We start from the raw sequence: 25,250 nt of genomic DNA, 5'->3' as shown, positions 1-25,250 counted from the left end.
TGAAGAGTAACAAACATCAGATTTCCTATGGCTGGGGGAACTGCTTCAGGACAGGCTGACAAGGCATGTGGTCAGCAAATGTGCCAGAAAACCACCGTCACAACATCACCTCACTTCTTTTTCCTACTGACGACACTGTTCCCTCCCCAGGCTATAAATACAAGAGTTTATATAGGACAAATTAAAGCTAAAAAATGTGTGCTAAGTAATCAACTTAAACAGCGTTTGTAGCTCCTTCTCCCCTAGGCAATGCATCTCCTGCTTCTTCACTTACCAAAGCTGGTTATTCTTTCTGCCATGTTTTTTTATTTGGCTGCAGCGTGCAGCAGCTTGATGTGGGATCTCTGTTCCCAGACCAGGGACTGAACCCAGGCCACAGTGGTGAAAGCACCAAGTCCTAACCACCAGACCACCAGGGCATTCCCCTCTGCCCCCCCCCTTTTTAATATCTCACTGCCATTGAAAGAAATTTTTTTCTAAAAGGCCTCTGAAAACATACTCACTGCTCACCACAACCCTTGGAGTTTACCAAAATCAAGATTTATGACCTCCCAGCAAAGTACAGGAATACAACAGAAGGATAGAAATAACTGGACCCAAAGAGAATACATTCTCATCTTTTGCCACTGTCTACAGCTACACAGCCCAGTTAGACAAAGTGTCCTTGCACATAACAAGTTCCAAAGGGAAAGAGAGAGAGGATATAAAGGCAGAGATCCCAGAAAAACAGGGGGATTCCTACTTAGAAGTCACAACGACTTTCCATAAGATGTACACAACACTTGCAAACCCACGTCCAGTTTTTCCTGTTGCAGTGAATTAATACAGGCTGCCACCATTCAGATGTCAACGTCAACCACGAGACAGGGGCATCTCCAATTCTGTGATAACATCCTCAGAATAGCATGAGACTCACCAAGTCTCTCCAAAATCAAGCAGCAAGAACATAAGGAAAGGTCACAGACAACTAAGGAATACAGCAAGATTCCAAACCATGGCACATAAGGAATATGCACATGGAATTCATGAAAAAAAGAAATCTTTAATTCTCTTGCCATCCTTAAGCGCTATAACCAGGAGGACCTAAACGCATATCTCGTCGCAAATACCAGTGCTTTTAGGTGACGAAGAGTTTTCTCAATGACTGGCAATGGGGCCAGACACACCCAACCAAAATCTCCTTCCACAATAACGAAGGAAGCTGGAGTTCTTAAATAGCTTGCTCCAATTGTTCCTTCTTGCTAATATTAAAAAAGTTTTTATTTTGCCAAACCAAAGAAGAGGTAAAAAAAAAATTTATGACAAAACTGGGTAGATTCATTCAAAAATCCTCTTCAAAGGAAGGTCAGAAGCAAAATGTTTCTACTGCATGTACAGAGAGTCAAGTCAAAATTGTTCAACATTTTAAAAAATGGGTACATCCGTTGTGCATCCATCTGTACATCCCAGATACATGTGCAAGTGCATAAAAGCATAAGAAAAACATCACCTGGGCAGCAGGACCAAAGCTATTTTCCTTCACTTACTAAGAGTACCCAGGAAGGCAGAATAAAATCCAGCCGTCTGTCTTGCTGGAGTAGGTGCTATTCCGAGCCCTTCCTTCAGAATTGACAGTGACCTTCCTGCATCCTGCTTGTGGAAGAACGAGCCGGCTACCGAGCCAGCCTCTGGGTGCCTACCTGCAGCACAGGGCTATTGTCAAAGTTGTAGGCGCTGGGCCGTCCTTCCAGGGTCGAAAAGGCCACGTTGCCCCCGTGAGAGGAGAAATGTCACTGAATTCATCCGTGCACAGGGCCTGCTGCTCGTCCCCTCCTGTCCTGATGAAGCCGCGGTTTGCCTTCGAGTAGGTGTTCTCGCAGGAGCCGCTGTAGTACTGGTACGGGATCCAGGGCCCGTCTTCCCTCGTGCGCTTGTAAATGGCGAAGCTCTCTGGGCGGCTGGTGTGGAACTTGAGGCGCACATACGTGATGTCAAAAGCTTTTCCTGTGGGACAAACACACTGAAATTCATAAGTCACTGGTATGAAGCAAAAGAAACTCCCGCTCTTCCCACTTTGCTTTGAAACTTGACAAAGGAAAAAGATACAAGCCACCCTGTGCGCACTAGACCAAAAAGGTTCCAGAACACACAACACATGGGACATACCCACTAGGCTATTCTAAGCCAGCAAACAGTGTTTGTTTTCCCACAGAAATGACAAGGTATAGCTGGACTCATAAGTTGGCGCATAACAGCCTGTTTATGATGCGTGTTGTTGAAATTTTGTTTACCATGAAAAACAGTAGCATATATTATGTACATATACTGTTGGACAAAAACATAAGTGAATGCACAAATGTGTTTATTCTTAAATTCTGGTGCTTCTGCAAAAGCTTGTTTACTCAAAGGATAGAAAATATCTGCTGGTTTTCTAAATGGGTCTTCTGGGTACTTTCAAAATGTTCAAAAGCTCCTTCTTTATTAATTGTAATGTTACGCCTTGATGCAGGAAGAATATCAGCAGCACCATCCCACTAATGCATCAGGTAAAAAGAAATTCGAGAGAGTTAAGTACAGTGATAGAGAGATGGGGTAGCGAGTAGAATAGGAAAGAAGAAAAAATTCCTCCAGTAGCTGAACAAACAGATGACCAAAAAGAGAGAGAGAGACATGAGAAAGGCAGTTCCTAGAAGCTGTGTTCAGGGAGTTCCCTGGTGACCCCGGCAAAGGACTCTGCCTTGTCACTGCTGTGCCTTGGGTTTAATCTCTGTCCCAGGAACTTCTACATGCCATGGGCGTGGCCAAAAAAAAGTTGTGAGAATTTATAAGATGTGAGTGCTGAGTAGGGAAGGGCAGCAAAAGAGAGGAGCCAATGGGCTGCCATCCCTCTGGAAGGAGAGTCCCTGGGTCAGACAACTCCCTGCAGTGGCCAGAGCGTGGTCTGATGGCTAGGACAGTTTGGCTGCCAGTCAGCATGCCTCTAGGTGCGTAAAATGATAATGTGCAATTGTTTTTAATCACCATTCATGCACATATTGGGTCTTTCTATCTCTGACAAAATCTATACTTTGCTGCTTCTTTGTTCTAATGAAAATCAGAGTTTGGCAACAACCATCTTTGGGGGACAGGGTGTGTTAGACACAAGGGGTCCTTGAACTGAAAGAGCTTATGGTCTCTTCTGCCAAAGTGAATCAACTTATAGGAAGAACACCCTCCAAGGCCCACAGAAGAGGAGCTGCTGCACTCCCTGAGTACTGAGAGGAGACTTTCTCCAAGCTCCCATGTCCTCACTCACTCCTCCCCAGGGGAGAAGCCTGAGGCTCACTTGTGGCTGGAATCTCCTCGGCTCTCTCCTAGCTGCTGGCCCAAGTCCCCCTCTCCTCTCATTCCCTCCTCTATGCAGGGGAGACCTGCTGTTGTCTTGCTACTGGATCTAGGACTAAGTGGTGAGTTCAACTCTTAGTGAGTCGGGGAGGTGGTGGGGCAGAAAGCCCATTTAAGCTATGAGTTCTGGCTCTGTTCTTCAACCCAATTTGACTTATACTAAAACCGATATGACGAGTCACATCTGACTCTATTTCCCAACATTTGGTCCAGATCTTAAAAGAAGGGTTTGATCAACTGTCCCCCATGTACCTGAAACACTCACGCACGATAAGATCTTGAACATAAAAGGGTATATAGTATGATGGAAAGAACCCAGGACTGGGCACTGAGTTCAGACCCTGGCTCCTTCAATTCTTAGCTGCGTGACTTCCACTGCATCATTTTCTCCTCTATAAAATGCTGGTGAGTAATAATAATCCCCGAGCTTCCCACCTCAAAGACTTGCTGGAAGGTCAAACTAAGATCTTGCATATACTTGATGAATGATACAATGCTATACAAATATAAGGCACTATCTTAATAGAGTACAGAAGAAAATGCCTGTACTAGGATCCCGACTATGTTCACATGCAAGTGCCTAACTGTCTGAGGGACGACCTGGCAAAGAACGTAATACAAATGTGGATCTTCTACCCAGGATGCAGTACAACCCTTTGCCTGGACACAGGTCATGCAAATACAGTTTACGACCCTTCTGTCCAGAGAATGCACATTTAACCCATATCTTTTCGCTGTGCCAAAAATGTAAAGACATCACCTTTGAACGAGGGTGAGGTTATGATACGGTATCGATGGCATTCCAGAAATTATCTAAAACATTCTGGAATGGTAAGACAATTACGTCTTACTCATGAGTAGGTGGCTTGGGATGTTCAAAGGTTTACTCACTAATCTGTGGATTACAGATGACCCCCCCCCCTGCTTTTCTATTCTCTCTGTCTACATTCCAACCCTCTCATTGTTCTTTAGCAACCCATCCATCAGGGGTATGGATCAAAGGAGAGAAGGTAAAATGGATCAGGGTATCCTGTGTCCCAGACCAACATCTGTGCCACAAAGCCACACTGTGAAAGAAAGAGGCACCAGGGGCCACCCACTGCTGGCACAGACACAGAGCCATGGGTGGCAGAATATCGGGAAAGTAAGCTTGTTAGCATAACACTTTGAAGCAGCCTAGTGTTCTGGCGCTGGCCCTTTCTCTGGCCCTTTCTCGCCACGCCTAGTGTTCAGAGTTGCTTTTTGCATGCTAATCTAGAGCTACAGGGGAAGAGGAAAAGGGCTCTGTGGCCATCTGCAAAGGAGGCTCGCACAGTCCACGGGCCCCACCACAGGCTACATGCATGGCTGTCGGGGGTGCAGTCAATCAGGTAGAGGAAACAGGACCACGGCAATTCCATGTGATGAGAGCTATGACGGGGGAAGGACATAATGTTTTGGGAGCATGGACGAAAGTCACCTAACCCAGATGTGTGAGGCCAAGAAATGTTTTCTAGAGGAACCCAAAGCCTAGATCTGATGAATGCAGAGGAGTTACCTAGGCCAACAGAGATCAGCTGTGCAGACAGATGGAACAGCATGCATCAAAGCCCAGAAGACACACAGGAGTGGTCCCTGGAGGAATGTTAGATGGGGAATACTGAAGAGAGTATAGAGCCACTATAGAGGCTCGCAGAAAGCCAACTAGAGAGAGAGAAGGCTTGCGGGGCAGAGAGAGAGCTGCTGAGAAGAGGGTACCAACGTCTCCACAGAGGTGTGGCACCCCCTGGCACCTGGCACCCCCTGACAGGTGCCACGGAAAGATAATAAGATGTGGGGACTGAATTTAATTTAAGGAATTTGGGGGTCTAACCTGAATCAATAAGGAAGCAAATACAGAAAATGGAGTGGAAGAGTCAAGGCTTGAGTATTCTGTGCTATCCAGAATGACCTGTAATCATGGACGATCAAGAACTGAAAACCAGAGTTAGCTTTTATCCCATCACACAGCTGCAGCAGAGACCCACCACGGGCTTGCTCTCTCTCCCTCTCTCTCTTAACAGACGTCCCTACACTTTGTCTGTCCATCCTGCTCATTTCACAGCTGACAGAGTAAGGCGATCTAGTTAAATGGGAGATGAAGAGAAACGAGAACCAGGACTCCGCTTTTCCAGTCCAATGGCAGTTGCTACACCACCTCCACACTGCGGAGGCCCGCAAAAGTAGACAACAGGGCTTTAAGGCAAAGGGACCAAGCCAAGCAATGAAGGAAATCAGTAAGCACACATCTGGAACGTATTCCAGCAACTGTACAACCGACACGTCTTCCCCGCTCACCTCGGTTCACGCACATGAAGACAAGGCATGGATATACACACCCTCGAGAAAATATTTAGCTTCTGAATGCTGTGCTGCCTTTCCCCCTTGCCTGCCACATTCCTTCCATAAACAAGAAGACTCAAGTGCAGATGTTTAGAACGAGACGCACAAAATTAATGAATACTTCCTGCTCTGAAGCCTACAATTCACTCTGGCCAAAGAGTTGACAGAAGGGGAGGGGGCCGCCTGGACAAGGAGAATCCAGCCTTTGTTCACGCAGGGCCAAGCTGAGGAATTCTGCTTAAGCCTCCTACGTGGTGAAGTATTTCTAATCTCTCTGAGGAGGGGAGAAACCCTTCCTGTCTTCGAATTGGATTCAAGCACTCACTGCTGGGGAACATAAATGCCTCTCTGTTGTGTGCAGCTCAGATGAATTCCACACGGATGTGGTGAAACAGCCTCCTTTACAGTGAAGTAATGAATGACAATGGCCATACAGACTTGCACAAAGCTTCCGCATGTGCCCTCCCATGGCCTGCATGAGACGAAGAGAACGGGCTCATTCTCAAGTCTCGAGTTGGGAGTCACTGATTCACTATTGTTCTTATGTGCTCCCTCCTCAGAATCAGAAAAGGACCGTTCTCCTTGCAGTCAGACCGGATGAGAGACGCATGGCACCTGAATGAGGGTGCAGGACAGAAAGTCAGTTAAAGATGGTGGATGTTTAGGCTACTGAATGGGATTCTCCAAACAGCGAACACAAACAGTAGTCGCAGAAAGCAACTATTTGAAAAGGTTTTCAATTTTGTTAGCATAACTGCTGGCCGAAATAGGAGTTCCCAGGACAACGCGTACAGCTGCGTACCAGCTGTTATTGTTCCACCTCAGCGGACAGATTGTACAAATACGGCCTCGCCAATCTAGATGACCCAGGGCCAAGTTCATGCTGAATGTGGGATCCTCAAGTAGACACAGATGGGTGATCAGAAAGCATGAAGAGGAACGGTCAAGCACATATACAATGTGTTGGGGGGGATCTGGATTCATGGAGTCATTCCAGCTGTTAGAAGACTCCATCCTAATTGCCTGTTGAAAGGCTAGTTTCTATTGCTCAAAACTCGCCTTCAATATAGACTGTTTTTAAATATATATTCCTTTCCCTTAAATTTGGGTGCTCTTTCTTCATGGCCTCTCTCCTATCAGCTAAATGCCAAACAGTGTAAGGGGATAATCCCAGAGGAACTAATCTAAATCAGCATAACTTAGCAAATGAGAACAAGTAAACTTTATAGCCTTCTAGGAAGTCGTCATTTTTAACTGAATTTATTTATTTATTTATATTTTGTGTCTTTTTATGGATGCACCTGTGGCATATGAAGCTCTCAGGCTAGGGGGTGAATTGGAGATACAGGTGCCGGCCTACACCACAGCCACAGCCACATGGTATCCAAGCCCTGTCTGTGACCTACACCACAGCTCATGGCATATCTTTTTTTTTTTTTTTTTTTTTTTTTGGATTTATTTTTTAAAAATGCAATAGCATTCACAAAATTTGAGAAAGCATCCCTTTCGAGGTAACATAACGGTTCAAATTTCCAGAGAACATGCAATAAGCACATCCTATTACATGAGAGCCCCTTATAGGACAGAAAGACATGCTGAGAGATGAGTCATGCTGAAATATGGATAGTTTCCATTCCAAGATGCCCCAGGAAAACAGAAGAAAGCAGGCGGATAAAAGAGAAGTGAAAATAATCATTTCAGAATTTTTTAAAAAGCTAGTAAGATTTTATACCAAAGCTATGTATAAACACAATGATGGATATAATAATAAAGCTAAGGGGAAAACAAAAGTTTTAAAACTGATTGGCAAGAAATAGCAACAACAACAACAACAAAAACACACACACACACAAAAAAAAAAACCAAAAAAAAACAACTGATTGGTATGATTTGGAGGAAGATAAACCCATAATCCATTCTAGATGTTTCCATAAAGTACCAAATTTAAAGTTTAAGCCAAAGAAGACAGTTCTACTCTCTTCCTGTTACTTGCCAAACTTCCACTTGGTGCAACTGCTAAGACAGACCATGGTACTAACCTAGTATAGCAATCCTCAAAAATAAAATTATTCTGCTTTTGTTGCCCAACTGCAAAAATGCCATATCCTCTTCAGCCAAGTAAAGGGTAAAAATTGATTTGGCTTTACACATTAACTAAATATGAGATCATCAGATAGCTGTCATGCGAACAGAGAGAATTCTTAACGGCACCGTGGAGCATCAAACACTTTTGGAGGGTAATTTCCAATGGGTGCAGATTACTATTAGAGGTTGCGGGTATTTTTCACTATCTAAACCTAAGACGTATTTATTCTAATTTTTATCTCTTGCCATTTTACTTGAAGAAATTGTCACCAGCAGAGACAAGATTCCCAAGTGAAATTCCAAGCTAAGAACTGGTCATAGGCCTTATTAACCTGAACCTCATGCTTGCAGACGCAATACCAGCCCTAATTCAGGCTAGTAGGTCACAAGCATGCCTGAAATCCTTGCGCCAAGCTAAAGGAATGAAGCCAGCATTTACTCCCACTCACCCAAGCTGAGGCAAAAAAATCCACTCTGCTGAACAACAGAGTTCTAACTACAAGGAACTGACTGAGGTGTAAGATTTAATGGTGTCACATAAAGAAAGTAGACAGTTATAATATTAAGGAACTAAAATAAAGAGGCGATGAAATACAAGCTTCATAGCAAAAACCCACACTTTAAAAATGTCTAATTGTTAAGACATGAGAAGAAAAAAAGACACCCATAATTTATGGGAAGGCATTTCTTATTCTATGACATCCGTACACTATTGAAATTTGATATGAGGGGAGGGGGCTTTCATCCAAAACAGAAGAGTGATGCACTGTAAAGGAGTAGTGAGAAAATCTGACTAGGAAAAAAGATCCTAATGTAACAGTCATCAGGTGCAATCATAGACTACGATCAATTCCAACCAACCACCCCCACATACAAAGTCACGAAAAGGTAGCCAATAGTGTACTTTTATTTATTAAATAACTATTTGCTAAGTGAATTTAAGTGACAACCCACCATGACAAGCTACTTAGAGTACCTAATTTTTTATTTTGCTAGAACGCTTTTTACTTTTTATTGTCTTAATAACTCAGCCCCCTTTTCCCCTAGATCATATACTATTTGAATCTGTCCTCAACAGAAGAAACAATTACAAGACCATAAAATATCTTAAATACTAAACTGTCTTTCTCGATTTTCACGATTGTGTAATTTCCTACTGCAGCCCCCCATCTGAGGAAGGTTAATAGCCATAGCCAGTCTTGAAGAACAAGTGTGGGGTGGAGAGCAAGGAAATTGGGAGTTCAGTTCTGGATATTTTACGTATAAGATGCTTACAAAACATGTGAGTAGAGATTTCAAATCATCATTAAGATGTACAAGTCTAGATTTCAGGGAGAGATCCAAGCAAGAACAAGAAGCCTGAAAGTCACGAGCATACAGACCATACTGAAAGTGATGGGATTACATGAAATACCCAGAGGATGGATAAAGAAAGATGTGAGGTACAGAACTGGTTGTTGGGACCTACCAGCTTCGGGGGTGGGGGGGGCGGTTGGTGACAGGGAGGCCTCAACACAGGAGACTCAAGGAGGGACTGTCACCGAAGCAGAAAGAGAATCAACAGAGCAGAATTCCAGAAGCCAAGTTTCAAAAAGCTTTTCAAGCAGAAGAGAATGATCAACTGAGTCAAATGTTCCTGAAAAGTTGAGAAAGATGAAAATGGAGTGTTGCCGCTGGATGTAACTGATTACTGCTGACCCTGACAGCAACTGGTTTGGTAGAATGACAAGGATGAAAGCCAGAGTGTGGAGGGAATGGGGAGAACAAAGACTGGAGACAGCTAATAAAGAAATTTTTTCCAACTAATTCTGCTACAAAGAAATGAGGTGGTAGAAGGAGAGGAGAAGAGGGGGTTCATTCAAGGAGAAATTACTTTCTAAGACTGGAAGAGGCATGTGTTATGTCAACAGGAATGATCCAGTGTAGCCGCTGAATTTACCCCGAACAGTGAGGGTCTCCTTTGGTGCAGTGGAGGGATTTAAGTGGGTAAAAGAGACCCATTTTGGTGCACAGTAAAGTTCTTTGAGCCTTCCCAAAGATTTCCCTCAAGAGAAAAGAAATAGTGGAATTAAAAGGATCACTAAGTATCGAGGTTAAAAATGAGTTATCTGGTACCCAAACAGTCCAAGACTCAGGGGAGCTCTGGAAGGCCCTCCCCAGTAGAACCAGCCCAGATCCAGGCTTTCCTGCCACAGCGGTCCCAGAATCTGGCCCACAGGAAGGTACCAGACTAGCTGTCAGAATCAACCAGACAACTTCTCTAAAAAGGCAAATTGTGGAGCCTCATCCCCAGAAGTTCCATTTTGGTAGGTTCTGGGTGAGTTCCCCAAATCTCCATCTTTAAAAGCATGCTTGGTGATTTTTATGTGCAATTACATTTGAAAAATACCATCTCACTATAAACTCTTCCTCCTCCTGGTTCTCACCTTTTAAAGATTTAGGTAGGAGAGGCTCTGCTGTTGGTGCTGCACTGCAGAATGAACTCAGGCCCTCAAAGTGGTGAGACTTCTACTTTCGTGTCCTATGTTTTAAGGTGAAATTCATTGCAAGTGTTAGCTGTGCAGGCATGAGCAGTGAACCAGAATCAGAGTGCGTCTATCTTCTTTAAGACACAGACAGATGTCAAACTACACAGGGGCAGCTCACTCCATATCCAAGGAGGCTTGGGGTGACTGGACCAGCTGAACCCAAGCTCCAAAACATTTTTCTCCATGCCAACTTCCTCCATCATTCAATTTGTACTCTCAAGGCCCTATTTCCCAGGCAAGTAGAAATAAATGTTTCATTTTGAGGAGACCCACCTCCTGGTGGAAGTGTTAACACCGAGCTATTCTTTTCATGCCAATGTTGGTCCAGAACCCTGTAATCCGAACTGCCCACCCCTCTGGTTTCTGACCTTCCTTCCTCCTTCCAAGCATTACTAACAGTTAATAAAACAACACGAGACCAACCGCAGTTCTCAATGGCAAGGAACAAATCTGGAAGCAAAGAGTTAACTTCTGCTTCAGTACACTCAAAAAGAGAAGAAAACACTTCTTCTGCTTTGTCTAGAAGCCTAGACTTGTTTAATCCCAGTCTGCATTGGGTAGTGCTGGCACTTTTAGGGAGGGCGTTACATTCTGTTGGTTGAAGACCAATGTAGACATATTTACTTTTCAGAGAAGAAATTTCAGGTATTTATTTTAAATATATATATATATATATATATATATGCTTAAGAGCAAAGTACCAGACATTCATATTGATATTAGAGAGGCAGAGGGGGAGAGGAAGAAGGTAGAAAAGGGGAGGGGAGGGGGCAGATTGAGATTGCTTGAAGAATTACAAGAACACTGTGAAAGTCCAGACTTGATATTCTAGGTTTTAAAATCTCTCCCAAGAGTCACACCTGATCTATAGGGCATGACTTATTTTCATTTTAGAAATACTTTGAGGTAGTGGATTCCCATCTCCTTCCAGAATCAAGCCTTAGGACGTACCTTGAGTCATTTAGAATCTAGGGCTGGCCAATTCTAGTCCACAGACTGAGTCTAGCCCATCATCTTTTATAAATAAAGTTTTAATGGAACAAAGCCATGTTCATTCATGAAAGTCACTGTCTATGGCTGTATTCTGGCTACAAAAGCAGAGCTGAGCAACTGTGAAAGAGACTGCATGCCTAAAATATTTATTACGTGGCCCTTGATGGAAAATGTCTGCTGATCCTGATCTAAGAAATCAAAGAACAGAAAAACAAAAAAAATCTACTAAAACCTCATCTACCTACCTCTTTTCTGCAGGGCATATTATTTTAAAATTTGGAAGGACATCTGAATTTTTTCCTCTATGAACACATAAAATACAGAAGCAGAAGGAATTCTATTCAGAAATTTAATAAGATTAGTAACAATTCAAATCCGTTTGAAATCTAGAATTACTTATTGTATTATTTCATAAGAAAATTATTTCAAATGAACAGGCAACAAAATTACTAGTTCAAAGGAGAGGGGATGGAGATTTAACCCACTTTAAAAATCAAATCTGTAGTAATAACCTCCAGCTCTAATACAGCCCACGAAAATGAACCAGTCTAGCAGAAAGGTGAGGAAGACACCACCACTGGAGGAAGCAGCACCATGTCTCCAGTGGTGCCTCCTCTCAGGCCCACCCCATGCAGAGACTTAAATAAGCAACCGCCGTGGGTGGAGGAAAACTGATGAATCAACTCCACAGCAACTGTAGCTGGGGTGGCTGGAAAAATGATGTTGAAAACTGCAAATATGGTGGAAAATGCGAGTGGATCCCACTTCGATCTCCACAAGAACCTCCCTCCCTTGTCCTCTGAGTAGGAATTCGGCCCTTCACACAGGCCTCCTTGTACTTCTGCTCTTCTGAGCAGATGGACAATTTACATCATGAAAATACTCTGCCAGCTGGCACTCTCTCCACAAGCGGCTGATTGTGAGCAGATGCCTTCATAAGATAAGGGTAAACGAATACACCCACTCCTTCATTTTTCATTCATTCCCCCTCTTTGCAGAGGAATGGAAATATATGCTCTATCCACTACCTTTCAGAAAGGAAGGTGGGTGTTCTTTACACCTCTTCCTCTCGGGGGGCCATGCGTGGACTTGCTATGCATTTCTGATTGTATTATGCACCCCCACCAAATACCCAAGACATAAGCAATCTCCCTAGATTCTCTGGAAACGACTTTGCGCTCCTAGATGCAAGCACCTGCTTATCTTTTCTAATGACTTAAACATTCTACTCTAGCACGGCCGCAATTTAGAACATTTAATAATCTACCAAAACAAAGAATCAAAACTTCCAGCCAGAATTCAATCAAAATTATTGGTGTATTTAGTGTTACAGATTAAACATTCATGTTAATTTTTTTTTTTCTTTTTACAGCCACACTTGTAGCACATGGAAGTTCCCAGGCCAGGGGTCAAATCAGAGTTGCGGCTGAGGCCTATACCAGGGTCTGCGGCAACGTCGGACCCCTAGCCCGCTGAGAAATGCCAGGAATTGAACGTGCATCCTCACAGACACTATGTCAAGTTCTTAATCTGCTGGGCCACAATAAGAACTCCCTAAATAGTCATGTTTAAATATGCTTTTTCTAGTTAAGTCACCTTCCCTTTAATGTACATTTAAATAATTTCAGAAGCATCTTCATTTTAACTTTTCTTCAATTGGAAGGTAGTAAAGAGCCTCAATGTTCCTTTTCATCAAGGAGAAATTTTTCTTGAAAACCCCCCAAATTGTTTTATCAATGATGTATATGCCACATTCAGTGAGAGGTGGAGGCAGGGTGGGGTGGGGGTGTCATCAGACAAATTATTTACCCAGCAGGCTTCAGGTAGGTTGGTCAGATTCCCTGTACTTCAAAAACATGAGCCTTCCTTATCTGCTTTTCCTTCTACATTGAGAACAAATATTTAGCAGTGATAGCAGAAAAAAATGTTCTTCGAACCCATCCTTCACCATATTTCAAACAGACAGCACCGAGTATGGGAGAGTATTTCACACACATCACAATGGGACCTGCACTACCTTTCTATTTACATTCTGGAGAACAGCCAAAGTCCTTTCCAGCTCTCTCTGATCCGGTGCCAGAGACCTGGTATCCAACACCCACCTAGAAGAAATTCCCTCAAGAGTTCCACAACTGAAGAGGAGGCGGGAAGGAGTTGGAAAACATTCTATAAACCCACCCCGCATTGTATCATGATCCAGTTTTCAAATGGATCATGCAAGTTACCTAATCCAGTGCAAACTCTCTAGGCATATGGTACTGCAAAGCATTCATAAGTCTGAACGACTGTGCTTCATTTTAAACCTCCCAAACCTCTCCTGAAACTCTCTAACGTAAGTTGAAATGTCTATTTCGGTTTTGCCATCTATTTTATAATCTGCATAACATTTCTCACTTCCAAGTCATTTTCCAGGTTTCAATGCTTCCAAACCCAACCCACCTTTCCAGGATTAGTTCATGCGCCACTATCTCTATGACACTTCCAATCTGTGTTATCACTGTAACTTTTAGGAAGACACAACTCTTACTCTCCACATAACTTAGCACTTGAGTATTCACTCCTTTAAGTTTCTTTCCTCCTACAAGAGTTTAACCACTACTGCTTTTTTTTTTTTTTACTAAAGTATAGTTGATTTCCAACAATACAATAGTTTCGAAGTTTAACTTAATCAAAAGCAAGTCATCTACCTCTACTTTTTTGGATATCCTCTACAATAGTATTTTTCAGGTTCTTTCTGATAATGACACACGGTCAATAAGGCACTTTACATTGCAACTCTTAACATACACACACACAACTGAAACTCAAGTTTTATAAAACAATGAAATACTATCCATGATGTAATCTGACACTCTATTCCATTCTCTATTTATTTGTTAGAAAATGCTAGTCATAGCTTCACAAAATTCATTTAACGGCATTAGGAAGTTTCAACCTATCATTTGGAAAAGACTATTCTGCAATCCTTCAGGCACTTTTCTTGGCACAAAACAGGCGCTCCATATATATTTTGTTTACTGTAGGTTGACGCATCTACTATACACAACAGGTCAGAATTCTACAATGAAATGATATTTTCTAGATAGTGACAAAGTTTAAGAAGAAGCCTTTCAAAACCTTCCAATTTCCTAAGAAACTAGACAATACTGGAGTTCCCTTTGTGGCTCACCAGATTAAGAACCTGACTAGTATCCATGAGGATGTGGGTTCGATCCCTGGCCTTGTTCAATGGGTTAAGGATCTGGCACTGCCATGAGCCATGGTGTAGGTCACAGACACGGCTCAGATCCATCATTGCTGTGGCTGTGGTGTAGGCCAGCAGCTGCAGCTCCGAATCAACCCCCAGCTCAAGAACTTCCGTATGCCAGTTTGACCCTAAAAAGAAAAACAAAAAACTAGACAATATTTCTAAAAGCCTTTGTATGTGGCAGCCTTTAACAAGATCAACGATAAATCTTTTCCTAAAGCTAAAAGGCCAAAATCCCATCATCAACGTGGTATCCCAAAGAGGACCAGAAGCCACCAACCCTGCCTGAACTAACCATCCCAAGAAGTTCTTTTTAGCAGCTATGCTTCCAGAAGACGTCTTCAACCATGAGCCTGTGATAAGCCTTCGGGGTAGTAGCAAAGACTTCCGCTCTGTAGGGTGGAAGGACTGATCCCAGTGTTGGGGTTAGACTCCTCTAAAGCGAACACATTTGGATACTTACTGGGAAACAGTTCTCTGTGTCTCATATTCATGGCACCTTTCTCCTTGGGTCATCAGTACCTGGAATTATCTCATTTATTTTTTGCATGTTTTGTTTGTATGTCCCCTCCTTTCTATACACACACAGGAGAGTAAGGTTTTTCTTGGCTTGTCCCCTGCTACTACTTTACTTTGAAGTATGTTTTTGTTGTTGCCGTTTAAACAGAGAATACTGTTTGACTTAAAAAATAAGCAGCACGCTAACAGGAGAAAGTCACTGACTTAGGTGAGTCTGGTTTGTTGTTTAATTCGTTGATTCACTGATTTGCTGATTCGGTCATTTGGCAAAGACAGGCTACAACTTACTGTGTGCCGGGCAGTTGGTTAGGCACTGAAGACACAAGGATAAAATAAGACTCAGTCCTTGCCCTACAGGCATTCCACACGATCCATAAGGGAAGATACAAATAATTAAAATGCAAAGTGGGAGCAGCTCTACGCTAGGGAGTAAGGAGCAATCACACATCCATTTTCTCATCCATAAGTTTTGACAAGAGGACCTCATGCTCAGATCCAAAAAGCTTGAATCTACAATCTTATGTGTTGGCAACATTTCTAAGGATATCTCCCTCACTAGATCTTTTCAATACTTTCTTTTCTTAATGTTCTATAAAAAATGTTAAAATGCCACGGGAACTGATTTCACGAAGACAAATGACATCAGAGACATGAAATAGCACCTCAGCTCTACAAAGACTTACATAATTTCCTGAACCTAACAAAGCTTTCACCAACATTCAGTCCTCTGTCAAGTCCTAGAATCATCCCAGGTGAGGTTATATTGAATAATCTGCAAAGGATACAGACATTAAGGTTCCACTTTTAGGTTTAAAACTCATCAAAGGGTTCTCAAATAGCTGCTTCCACCTTCGGATGAGAAAAACATAACTCTTGGTTTCTGTGTCCCCAGAAGATGAAATAGTTCAATTTCGAGGCTTTGAACAAATAATCAAACATCTCTGTCCACTTCTAGCCCTGAAGGACAAACGACACATAATGTTTTAGAATAAATTCTTCAGTAGCAAGAAAGAACGGATTTTCTGCTCTTGGTTTTCTCACTTGAAAAAGTAAATGTCTGGATCCCTTTGAAAATTAGCCCAATCTACAAGACAGTGGAACTAAACTGAACTCCCACCAAGACTTGGCTCATGCATTCTTCCACAAGTTCGGAACAAAGACCCCATTGACTTTCGCATGTAGGCGGATTAGAATTGCAATGCAGCCATGTAGCACATTACTGCCCAGTGATTCCACCAGGGAACGTCAATGGAGCCTTCTCTAGATCCTTCTCCCATCTCCCTTCTTCCCACTGCAATATAATTTCAAGTCCACCCTGAAACACAGATGTCTGGTTTAGCATAAAACAGGCCTGTCTGCATATTTTTAAACAGCTAATAGGCCTTTTGGCTTTTAATTGGCCTGCTTATATTTAGAGCTGTTTCCAATGCTTTTTAGAGCTCTCCTAAAAGGCCAGGCTAAGTGGACACATGCTAAGGGTCAAACACTCCAAGTTCTTAAATGTCCAATAAAAACCTAAAAAGAAGAGAATTACTATGAAATAGGAAAGAGGCTAAGTAGTAGAAAACAAGAACAGAAGAAGAGCAAGAGCATAAACCAATTTTCACCAGTTTGCTACATCTTCAGAACTGATACAGCATGCTTATAAATTTCCTTCAGTGGAAGTTTCTAATTAGAAACTAGAATTAAATTAGAAAGTAGGTAATTTCCAAGTACAGACTGACTGCCTAAAGTAATAAAGTATATAAGGATGGATGTGTTCGCTGCCTTCAAAAAGTTTACAATGTAGGGGAACCACAAATCCAAGTGCAAACCAGAGAAGTACTAGGTTTTAGCAAAGGTATAAACAAGACAGACTGAATCCAAATGGATGATTTCATAAACTTTTATAAAGCAGCTATGGACAAATTTAGGTTTCTTCTTCTAAATAACTGATAAAATGCAAGGGGGATGGTTCTGACATGAGAGACCCATATAAAATATGCCCTCAACAGTGTTTTCTTTCAGAGCTTCTCCTGATGTTTTAGTTTATGTTTTAATACTCACAATGAGTAAAATGCCTGGCATTGTCACTTTTAATGCCAGAATAAAAAAAGGGAGCATTGTAAGGAAACCACAGAGAATTTATATGAATACATGCACAGATAAGGACAGAGACTGATTCTAAATACCCCATAAGCCTGAATATAATAAAAGAATTTCTCTCCTAAATTATCCTTTCAGAAAAGGGAGAAGTGCTTTGTATTCCAGTTCTTACAAATCTTACCAATTATTTCATTTTAGACCACAAATTACTGTGAGGAAATCAAATTAGCTTGAAATGACCTCAAATAATACAAGTTTTGGACGCTTACATAGAACATATAATAGAAGAGTTTTTTGTTTTGTTTTATAATGGCAAAGAAGTTAACCCAGATTTATGCAATTTTCCCTGAAAGGCATGGCTAAAATTTAAAGTGCTGAATAGTGTAAATAATAAACCTTTTAAAGAATAATTAATAGCTAGGCAGCAGAGTAATTGTGAAAACAGCATATATAAACAAAAAGGCGAAACAGAAAAATACATATGCTAATATTATATGAATCAGCATACATGGCAATATAAAATTTCCAATGGCAATCTTATACAAATTTAGAAGTACTATGTCATGAGCCACTTATTCACAGAAATGAATATAATATGACCTAGCAAACTGTGCTGATGGCTAAAAAGTGACTTTAACAGTCACTGATGGCAAACACGTATGTGAAGGACAGGAATAAAATGGTTCCACAGGTGTCAAAACGTGGAAAACAGTCCTAATTTATAGAGACAATATTTAAAACATGTAAATTAATAAATTAACTATTTTAAAGAGCTGATTGTTTCACCTGTACCCTTAAAACTTTTGCATATTCGAGTTGGCAAAAGCTTGTTTTAAAAATCTTCTAAAAGTAAAAGTGAGAAAAAGCTTAATAATTGAAACTGACTTTTACACATACCCATATGGGAAATTTCACGTTAGGACTCCAAAGAGACAGGACGGTAGTCCAAAGGGGATTCTGTATGAGAACTGCCCAGCATTTAACAGAGCAGAGAACCCACACCAAAGTTTCGGTCCCAGAAGATACCCACGCAAGTCAGGTAGTGTGTGGGGTGGCAGGCTGGCTCCTTATCCAGGTATGACTCTTACTGTCTCCATACAAAAGATACAAGTTACCTGGGTGGGAAGATGCCTTGCTTCAGACTCTTCCATCCCCTTCCCAGTTTTATTCTTACTTTAAAAAAAGAAATCAACTTTAAAGGCAGATCAGTCACCATCAACACTAATACACTGAAAGAGCATTAGTACAGATGCATTAGTATGATGTTCCTACGATGGTTACAGAAGAGCAGGAGAAAAAAGATCTTCTTGCCTGGCACTAATTCAAAAAATCAGCACCTTTCTTTGCTTCCTCCAAAGTCCTCCCACCTGTACAAGTCATTGTGAAGGACAAAAGTGTTGAAAGAGTCAGTTGCACAGACAGCAGGAATGGGAGCATTTGACTAACTCTGCACAAGCTGTGCTAAGGCTAGAGAGCCCTCGCTCCACTGTGTCACCGACAGGAAAAATAATGGCGTTGTCCACACCAAGGCTCAAGCTGGGGGAACCTCACCAGGAAGTCACCCTGACTCTAAAGAACACAGTCCAAAGTCACAATTCTCACTTCAACTCCCAACAGTGGGTATGGGTGGCACTGATCCTAATACCCTCCCCCCCAATGAAACCATCTTTAGAGATCCAGGCACACACTTAAAATGCACAGATATCTTCATCATCAGAACTAATACGGGTAGACCTCATGTTACTGTGCTGCACTTTATTGCACTTTGCAGATACTGCATCTTTTACAAGTTGAAGGTTTGTGGCAAACCTGCATCAAGCAAGTCTATTGTGTCATTTTTTTCCAACAGCATTTGCTCATTTTGTGTCTCTGTGTCCTATTTTAGGAATTCTAGCGATATCTCAAATCTTTCATTATTATTGTACTTGTTATGGTGAAGACTCAGATGATGGTTAGCATTTTTATCAATAAAGTATTTTTAAACAAAGGTATGTATATTTTAGACATAATATTGATAATATTATAAATGTGCAGTAGCATAATATTAATAATGCTGCAATATAGTGTAAACATAACTTGTATCGACACTGGGCCATCAGAGAATCTGTGTGATTCACTTGAATGCTGTATTTGCTCTATTGCAGTGGCTTGGCTCTGAACCCGCAATACCTCTGAGGTGTGCCTATGTAATGAAGGAGCATCAGTGCTCTAAATACATTAACAACAGGGCTCTATTTTCAACAGTGTTTCCAAAACATTAAGACACAGTTTCTGGATAAGCTGCGGTAATTTGGAAAAGGGAGGATGCTGGGAAGTTCTTGCCCTTCCACCCCCTTTTCTCAAGCACCTACACAGGTATGCACACACACACGTACACCACACACACGCACGTCACATGCCACAAGTTTACCCTTTAACCCTGACCTTTCAAACTCCATAGTCCTTTGCCAAAATGATATCCTCACTAGGAAGTTACGAAAACTATTTAGCATACCAGTTTCCTTAGGATTAAAAGCATCACTATTCCCCGTCACTGTTGGTAGGAAAGCAAAATGGTATATAGTCCCTTTGGAAGGCAGTCTGGCAGTTTCTTACAAAACTAAACATTCTCTTACCATACAATCCAGCAACCGTGCCCCTTGATAATGAACCAAATGATGTGAAAATGTACATCCACACAAAAACCTGCACATGATATGTATAGCAGTTTCCTCATAGTTGCCAAAACATCATTCAGCAATAAAAAGAAATGAGCCATCAAACCACAGGAGACAGGGAGGAATCTTGAATGCATATTAATGAAATAAGCCAGTCTACAGATACCAAGTATATGATACTCTGGAAAAGAAAAAACTATGGTGACAATAAAAAGATGAGTGGTTGCGAGGAATCTGAGAGGAAAGAGGGAGGAATAGGTGGTGCACAGAGGATTTTTAGCCCAGTAAAACTATTGTACGTGATACTGCAATGGTGGTTATATGTCCTTCAACACTGTTCAGACCCACAGAATGTACAACACCAAGAGTGAACCCTAATGTAAACTATGAACTTTGGGGGATACTGATGTGTCACTGATGTTTCCTCAATTGTAACAGAGGTACCACTCTGCGTAGGATGTTGATAGCAGGAGAGACCGCGTGGATGGATGGGGGGGAGGGAGGACTCCATGGGAAGTCTCTGTCTCTACTTGCAACTCAGTTAAAACTACTCAAAAATAAAGTCTATTAATTTTAAAAGGAGCATTGCTAACTTTCACTTAAAAGCCTGTTCCAGAATCCAAATGAACTTTGTTACAGACTTTCAAAGGCAGTTTTCATTCAAAAATATTAAATTCTTATTAGAACATCGGTCCTACTGAAAAGTTGTCCTAAGGTAGTGTTTTAAGTCCAAAAAAAGGGCTGTGTTGGGAAGAAAAAACTTAAAAATGAAATCTTATCAATCTAAAAACATATGTAAAATAACAGTCTAAAAACATAAATTCTTCTATTTAACTCAGTATTAAAAAAACAAAAACAAACACCAGGAGCTCCCACTGTAGTAAAGTGGATTAAGAATCTGATCGTAGAAGTTCCCGTTGTGGCTCAGTGGTAACAAACCCAACTATGAGGATGCAGGTCTGATCCCTGGTCTCACTCAGTGGGTTAAGGAACTGGCGTTGCCATGAGCTGTGGTGTAGGTCGCAGACACGGCTTGGATTCTGCGTTGCTATGGCTGTGGTATACAGGCCAGCAGCTCTAGCTCCGATTTGACCCCTAGCTTGGGAACTTCTATATGCCACAAGTGCATATGGAAAAAGACAAAAAAAGACTTTGACTGTAGTGGCTCAGGTTGTTATAAAGGCACTGGTTTGCTCTCCAGCCCAGTACAGTGGGTTAAGGATCCAGGGTTGCTGCAGCTGTGGCATACTAGCTACTGAGTCTGGAAAGAACAAACAGGAAGAAACAAAATCTCTGATCCCCAAAAAAGTCTGACTCAACCCACTGACCACTCATTGGGGCTGGGGGTATTCTCAATGGTCCTAAGTCTCAAGGCTGAAGTCTGAGAAAATAAGGGAGGGAACAGGGAAGCCTGGCTTCCATAACCAGGGCCAGGGCAGGGCAGTGGGGATGGAGGCCTGGGGCGCTGATCCTCTGGGGACTCCAGGGATACGCCCCATCCCATCTGGCCTCCTCAGGAGCTACAGCGAAAACAAGTGTCCTCACCCCAAGTGGTACCCTCCTATATTTCATCATTGTTCAGTGTAATGCTCACAGGAAATGGACACAACCCAAACCAAAGGACACTAAGAACTGCAGAAACTATCTTCGTATCTTAACGGGGCGGGGGGGGGGGGGGCAGACAACCAATATAATGAAAATCTTTGTTTTGTTTTGTTTTTACCATTTTCATAGCCCTGTCATTATTCAGTAAGATATCCCTTCATTATGCCTACAGTAAGAAAAACATCTATGTTTCTAGTCAATAGGATTTCATGGGCTCTATTATTAAAAAAAAAACTGGTAACACTGGTTATTTTATGCAACTTCTCAAATCTAATTTAATTCCAAATTCAATTTTTATCAGTTCTTTGAATGCTGGTTAAGTTCTTGAGAACCTAATTCGACCAAACTTGTGGTAGGTAACCAAACTCGACCAAACTGATGTATCCATAAACAACCCTATGTTCATTTTTGGCTAAGAGCTATTTTTGTCAAAACAAGAGGAATAGATATCTACAGAGGGCAAGTCTTCACAAAATTGGAGATTGTGAAGCTGCTTGGTAAGCAGAGAATTGGAGCAAATGGGAACTGAACATTCTTAGGCAACAGTTCTATCAAATTATGGCAAACTGCCCTTCTCTATTCTAGAGACAGTTCTCTCTAAAAATAATCAGACCAGTTATCTAAAATTAAATCCCTCTCTCTCTCAGAGAATGGGACACAGATTAAAATTTTTACTCTTCTTTTCCCCTTTTTCAATATTCCCTATAAGTCATTAAAGCTTCTGTTATAGGTTTTTACATTAGTTATATGCGATAATCTCTTTAATCTCACAATGCTGCCTTAACCACAAGATAGAAATAAGTTAAAATTGCTCCACCTTGACTCCAGATTTGGGGGTTGGAGGATCTTACCTCCTTACTTGAGCTTAGACTTAAGTACATTTAAAAAAGCAATTAACATTCCAACGTGACAACTATCTTTCCAGCTTAACACCTTAACTCCAGATGCAGAAATTCATAGGAATCATAACTAGTCAAAAATAAACAATATATATGATAAAGTCCTGCTAAGAATAATCTTTCTGAACTAATATCTTACATGATTTTAATCCATATCTAAAATATCCAGGGAAAAAGCGTATTAAAATACACAAGCACACACAAGCATATAAACAAAAGGCAAAGCACAACTTTTAAAGGTTAAGAAAAAAATAACACTAGAGTTGAGTAAACCTTGAGAGAATTTTATTGCCCCAAAGAAGTAAACTCCAAAGAGATGAGAGAGAAAACTGTTAAGAACTAGTCAACACAAACAACAGTACTGAGGAAAGACTTGACAAAACAGGAAAAGAGAGACGGGAAAAGGCATTCTTGCAAATAGTCAGCACTGCCCACAACTATGGTCCCCCCTATTCAAAACAACTCAATAGGATTATCTCTGGGGTCATGGTGTTAAAGGAAAATGCTAGAATTATTCTGCCAGGTACTCCAAAGGAATGGCCACTTCCCTAAAACTTTCAGTGAGACTGAAAGTTTGTGACTGTTTGCATTTTAAGGTCCTTTCTTCTATTCTCTCGAAATTAGAAGAAAGCAACCCAAACTGTCCTCCAAAGTACCTCTTAATAATAATGATCAAAATGAATTCGTGAAGAACAACCCTGGCCTTTCAGGCTACTTCATGAAACTATAGTCAAAAGATCAGTCACTAGGTAACAAAATGAACAGGCATGAAGTTAAAATACCTTTAAGTATTTATGACAAGTCATTAGACGGTGGGTGGGGGTGGGGGTAGGGTAGGAGGGACAAACTGGGGTCACTTAGAGAAAAATAATTTTTAGATTTTTTGGTATCTGCACAAATGTTCTGAATGCCAAGTGATTTTGCCAAAATTTCTATTAAACCGTCAATAACCAGGGATCAAAACTGTAACATTAATTAGATCGAAATGGCAGAAAAGCAAGGAAAGCAAGTGGAGACTAACTTTGCTCTTTTGTAGTATTAGATGTAGTATTAGGCTGGTCAGGTACTGTCTCATCCTAAAGGTCTACGATGGTCATGAGGGAGGGAGGATTTGCTGATGCATGAGGCTGGTACCCAGCGACTGCAGAACAAGGGAAGAGAGAAAAGAGGTTGCTAACCCTTCTGGTCTTACCACCCCAGCCCCCAGCGTGGTTCCATTGTTTCCCCAGGCTGTGGAACACAAAGATGGCAAAGGATAATGAACAAAAGAATAGGGTCACTGGACATGTTAACAGAATAAAATATAACTACTGAGGCGTTTTCCCTCATGTTTTGCATTTGACATCACAAATTCCATAACAGCATTCTTTTGGCCTTTACTTCTAAAAAATAAAAATGATAAGGCTCAGGTAGGCAAAATGTCCTTCCCTACTCAGGAAGAAAGGCAAATGAAAGGGAGCTGAAGAAATTAACACGAAGCGTGCCTAGCAATCACAAAAAAAAAGCTTGGTAAGCACAGAGCCTTTCAAAGGGTAAATGGATTCTTCAGCTCCATCCTTCCTTACCAGGGTAGAGGCGTATTCATAGACTCACTGTTGGAAAGGACTTGCCAAAGCAAGAAAGTTCTCTCCTCACAATAGCTATAGGAGCTGGTAAAATCAAAGAAGGAGGTCTTGTGATATATGCTCATGACAGCTGCAGAAGCATTTATAGAAATGGGCCAGACAACACGATGTTAACCCCCTGATTTCATTCATCCCGGTGTGCCAAGAGATTAGGAACTCTTGCTCTGCGTCTCCTCACAAGGGACGGCCGAGAGGCACAAGCCAAAACGTTTCAAGCACCCAGAATTTGAGGATTTGTTTAAAAGGAAATGAAATTTTAAGAAACTCTCCAAGGATATGAGTTTTCTCTACCAAATGCTTGTAGCCACTCATTCCAACGCAGCAGACAAATTAACACCGAACCTGAAATGGCTAACTCTAGAAGTCAGACATTCCCTCTCTCTGGGGAAGGACACATCATTGCTATCCAAAATGAGCATGCAGGATGGTCCACGGAGATGTGTGGGAAGAACATATTAGAAACTTTGTTTATACTCACCTTTGTCTTATCCTTCTAAACTTCCCATTTATTGTATTTGTACCATATCTATTACTACAGGCTACATGTGTATCATTTATAAATAAATCAATACACATACATTACAGGTGTATGTCAAGAAATATTTTACTAGTAGCATGCTTGATCAAAAAAGTTTAGAGAGGAGTTCCTGCTGTGGCACAGTGGGTTAAGGATCCAGCGTTGCTGCAGCTGTGGCTAGGATTCGATCCCTGGCCTGGGAACTTCCACATGCTGCTGATGCAGCCCCAAAAAATTAAGAGGCCAGAATGAAAAGTATATTTTTTTTCTAACTCATAAAGTGTCAAACTCCTCCACAATGAATAGATGGAAAATGTGTTCTATGTCCAGCTCTTCCTTAGGTAAGTACTCAGCCTCCTCTTCACCAATAAAACATGCGACTCAAGTTCAGTATTATAAAATCATATCCTTACAGAAAATATCCTATCCTCTCAAGATCCCGATGGACCACCTTTGGCATCTTGCCAGTTCTAGCTTTAATCCAGAGCCCTGTGAAGACCGGGCGATGCTTAATAAACCATGCTGATTTGGCTTTGTGTCTTTTTGCTTTCTATGCATAGTTAAAGAGTGAACCACACAATGTATGGTAAACGTGTATGGAGGTACTTTTTAGGCAAAAGCACTTGTTTTCCACATGCAAATATCATTCTTTTTTTTCCTTTTCTTTTGGCTTGATGTGGGATCTCAGTGCCCAGACCGGCAATTGAATCCGAGCCACAATGGTGAAAGTGCCAGATGCTAACCACTAGGCCACCAGGGAACTCCT

At 41.5% G+C, this 25,250-nt stretch overlaps 1 protein-coding gene across 1 annotated transcript in view; it reads right to left on the bottom strand.

Moving 5' to 3' along the window:
* LAMC1 (laminin subunit gamma 1) overlaps positions 1-25,250 on the bottom strand; it is a 122,300-nt gene that overhangs the window by 44,964 nt on the left and 52,086 nt on the right. Inside the window, 2 exon segments of the mRNA NM_001271715.1 lie at positions 1,680-1,754; positions 1,757-1,983. Coding sequence (NP_001258644.1) covers positions 1,680-1,754; positions 1,757-1,983 — 302 coding nt within the window.

The sequence above is a fragment of the Sus scrofa genome, chromosome 9, assembly GCF_000003025.6.
Source record: "Sus scrofa isolate TJ Tabasco breed Duroc chromosome 9, Sscrofa11.1, whole genome shotgun sequence".
Classification (NCBI taxonomy): Eukaryota; Metazoa; Chordata; class Mammalia; order Artiodactyla; family Suidae; genus Sus; species Sus scrofa.
Note: the sequence above shows the minus strand (reverse complement) of the source record. Positions and strands in the feature narration are given on the sequence as shown.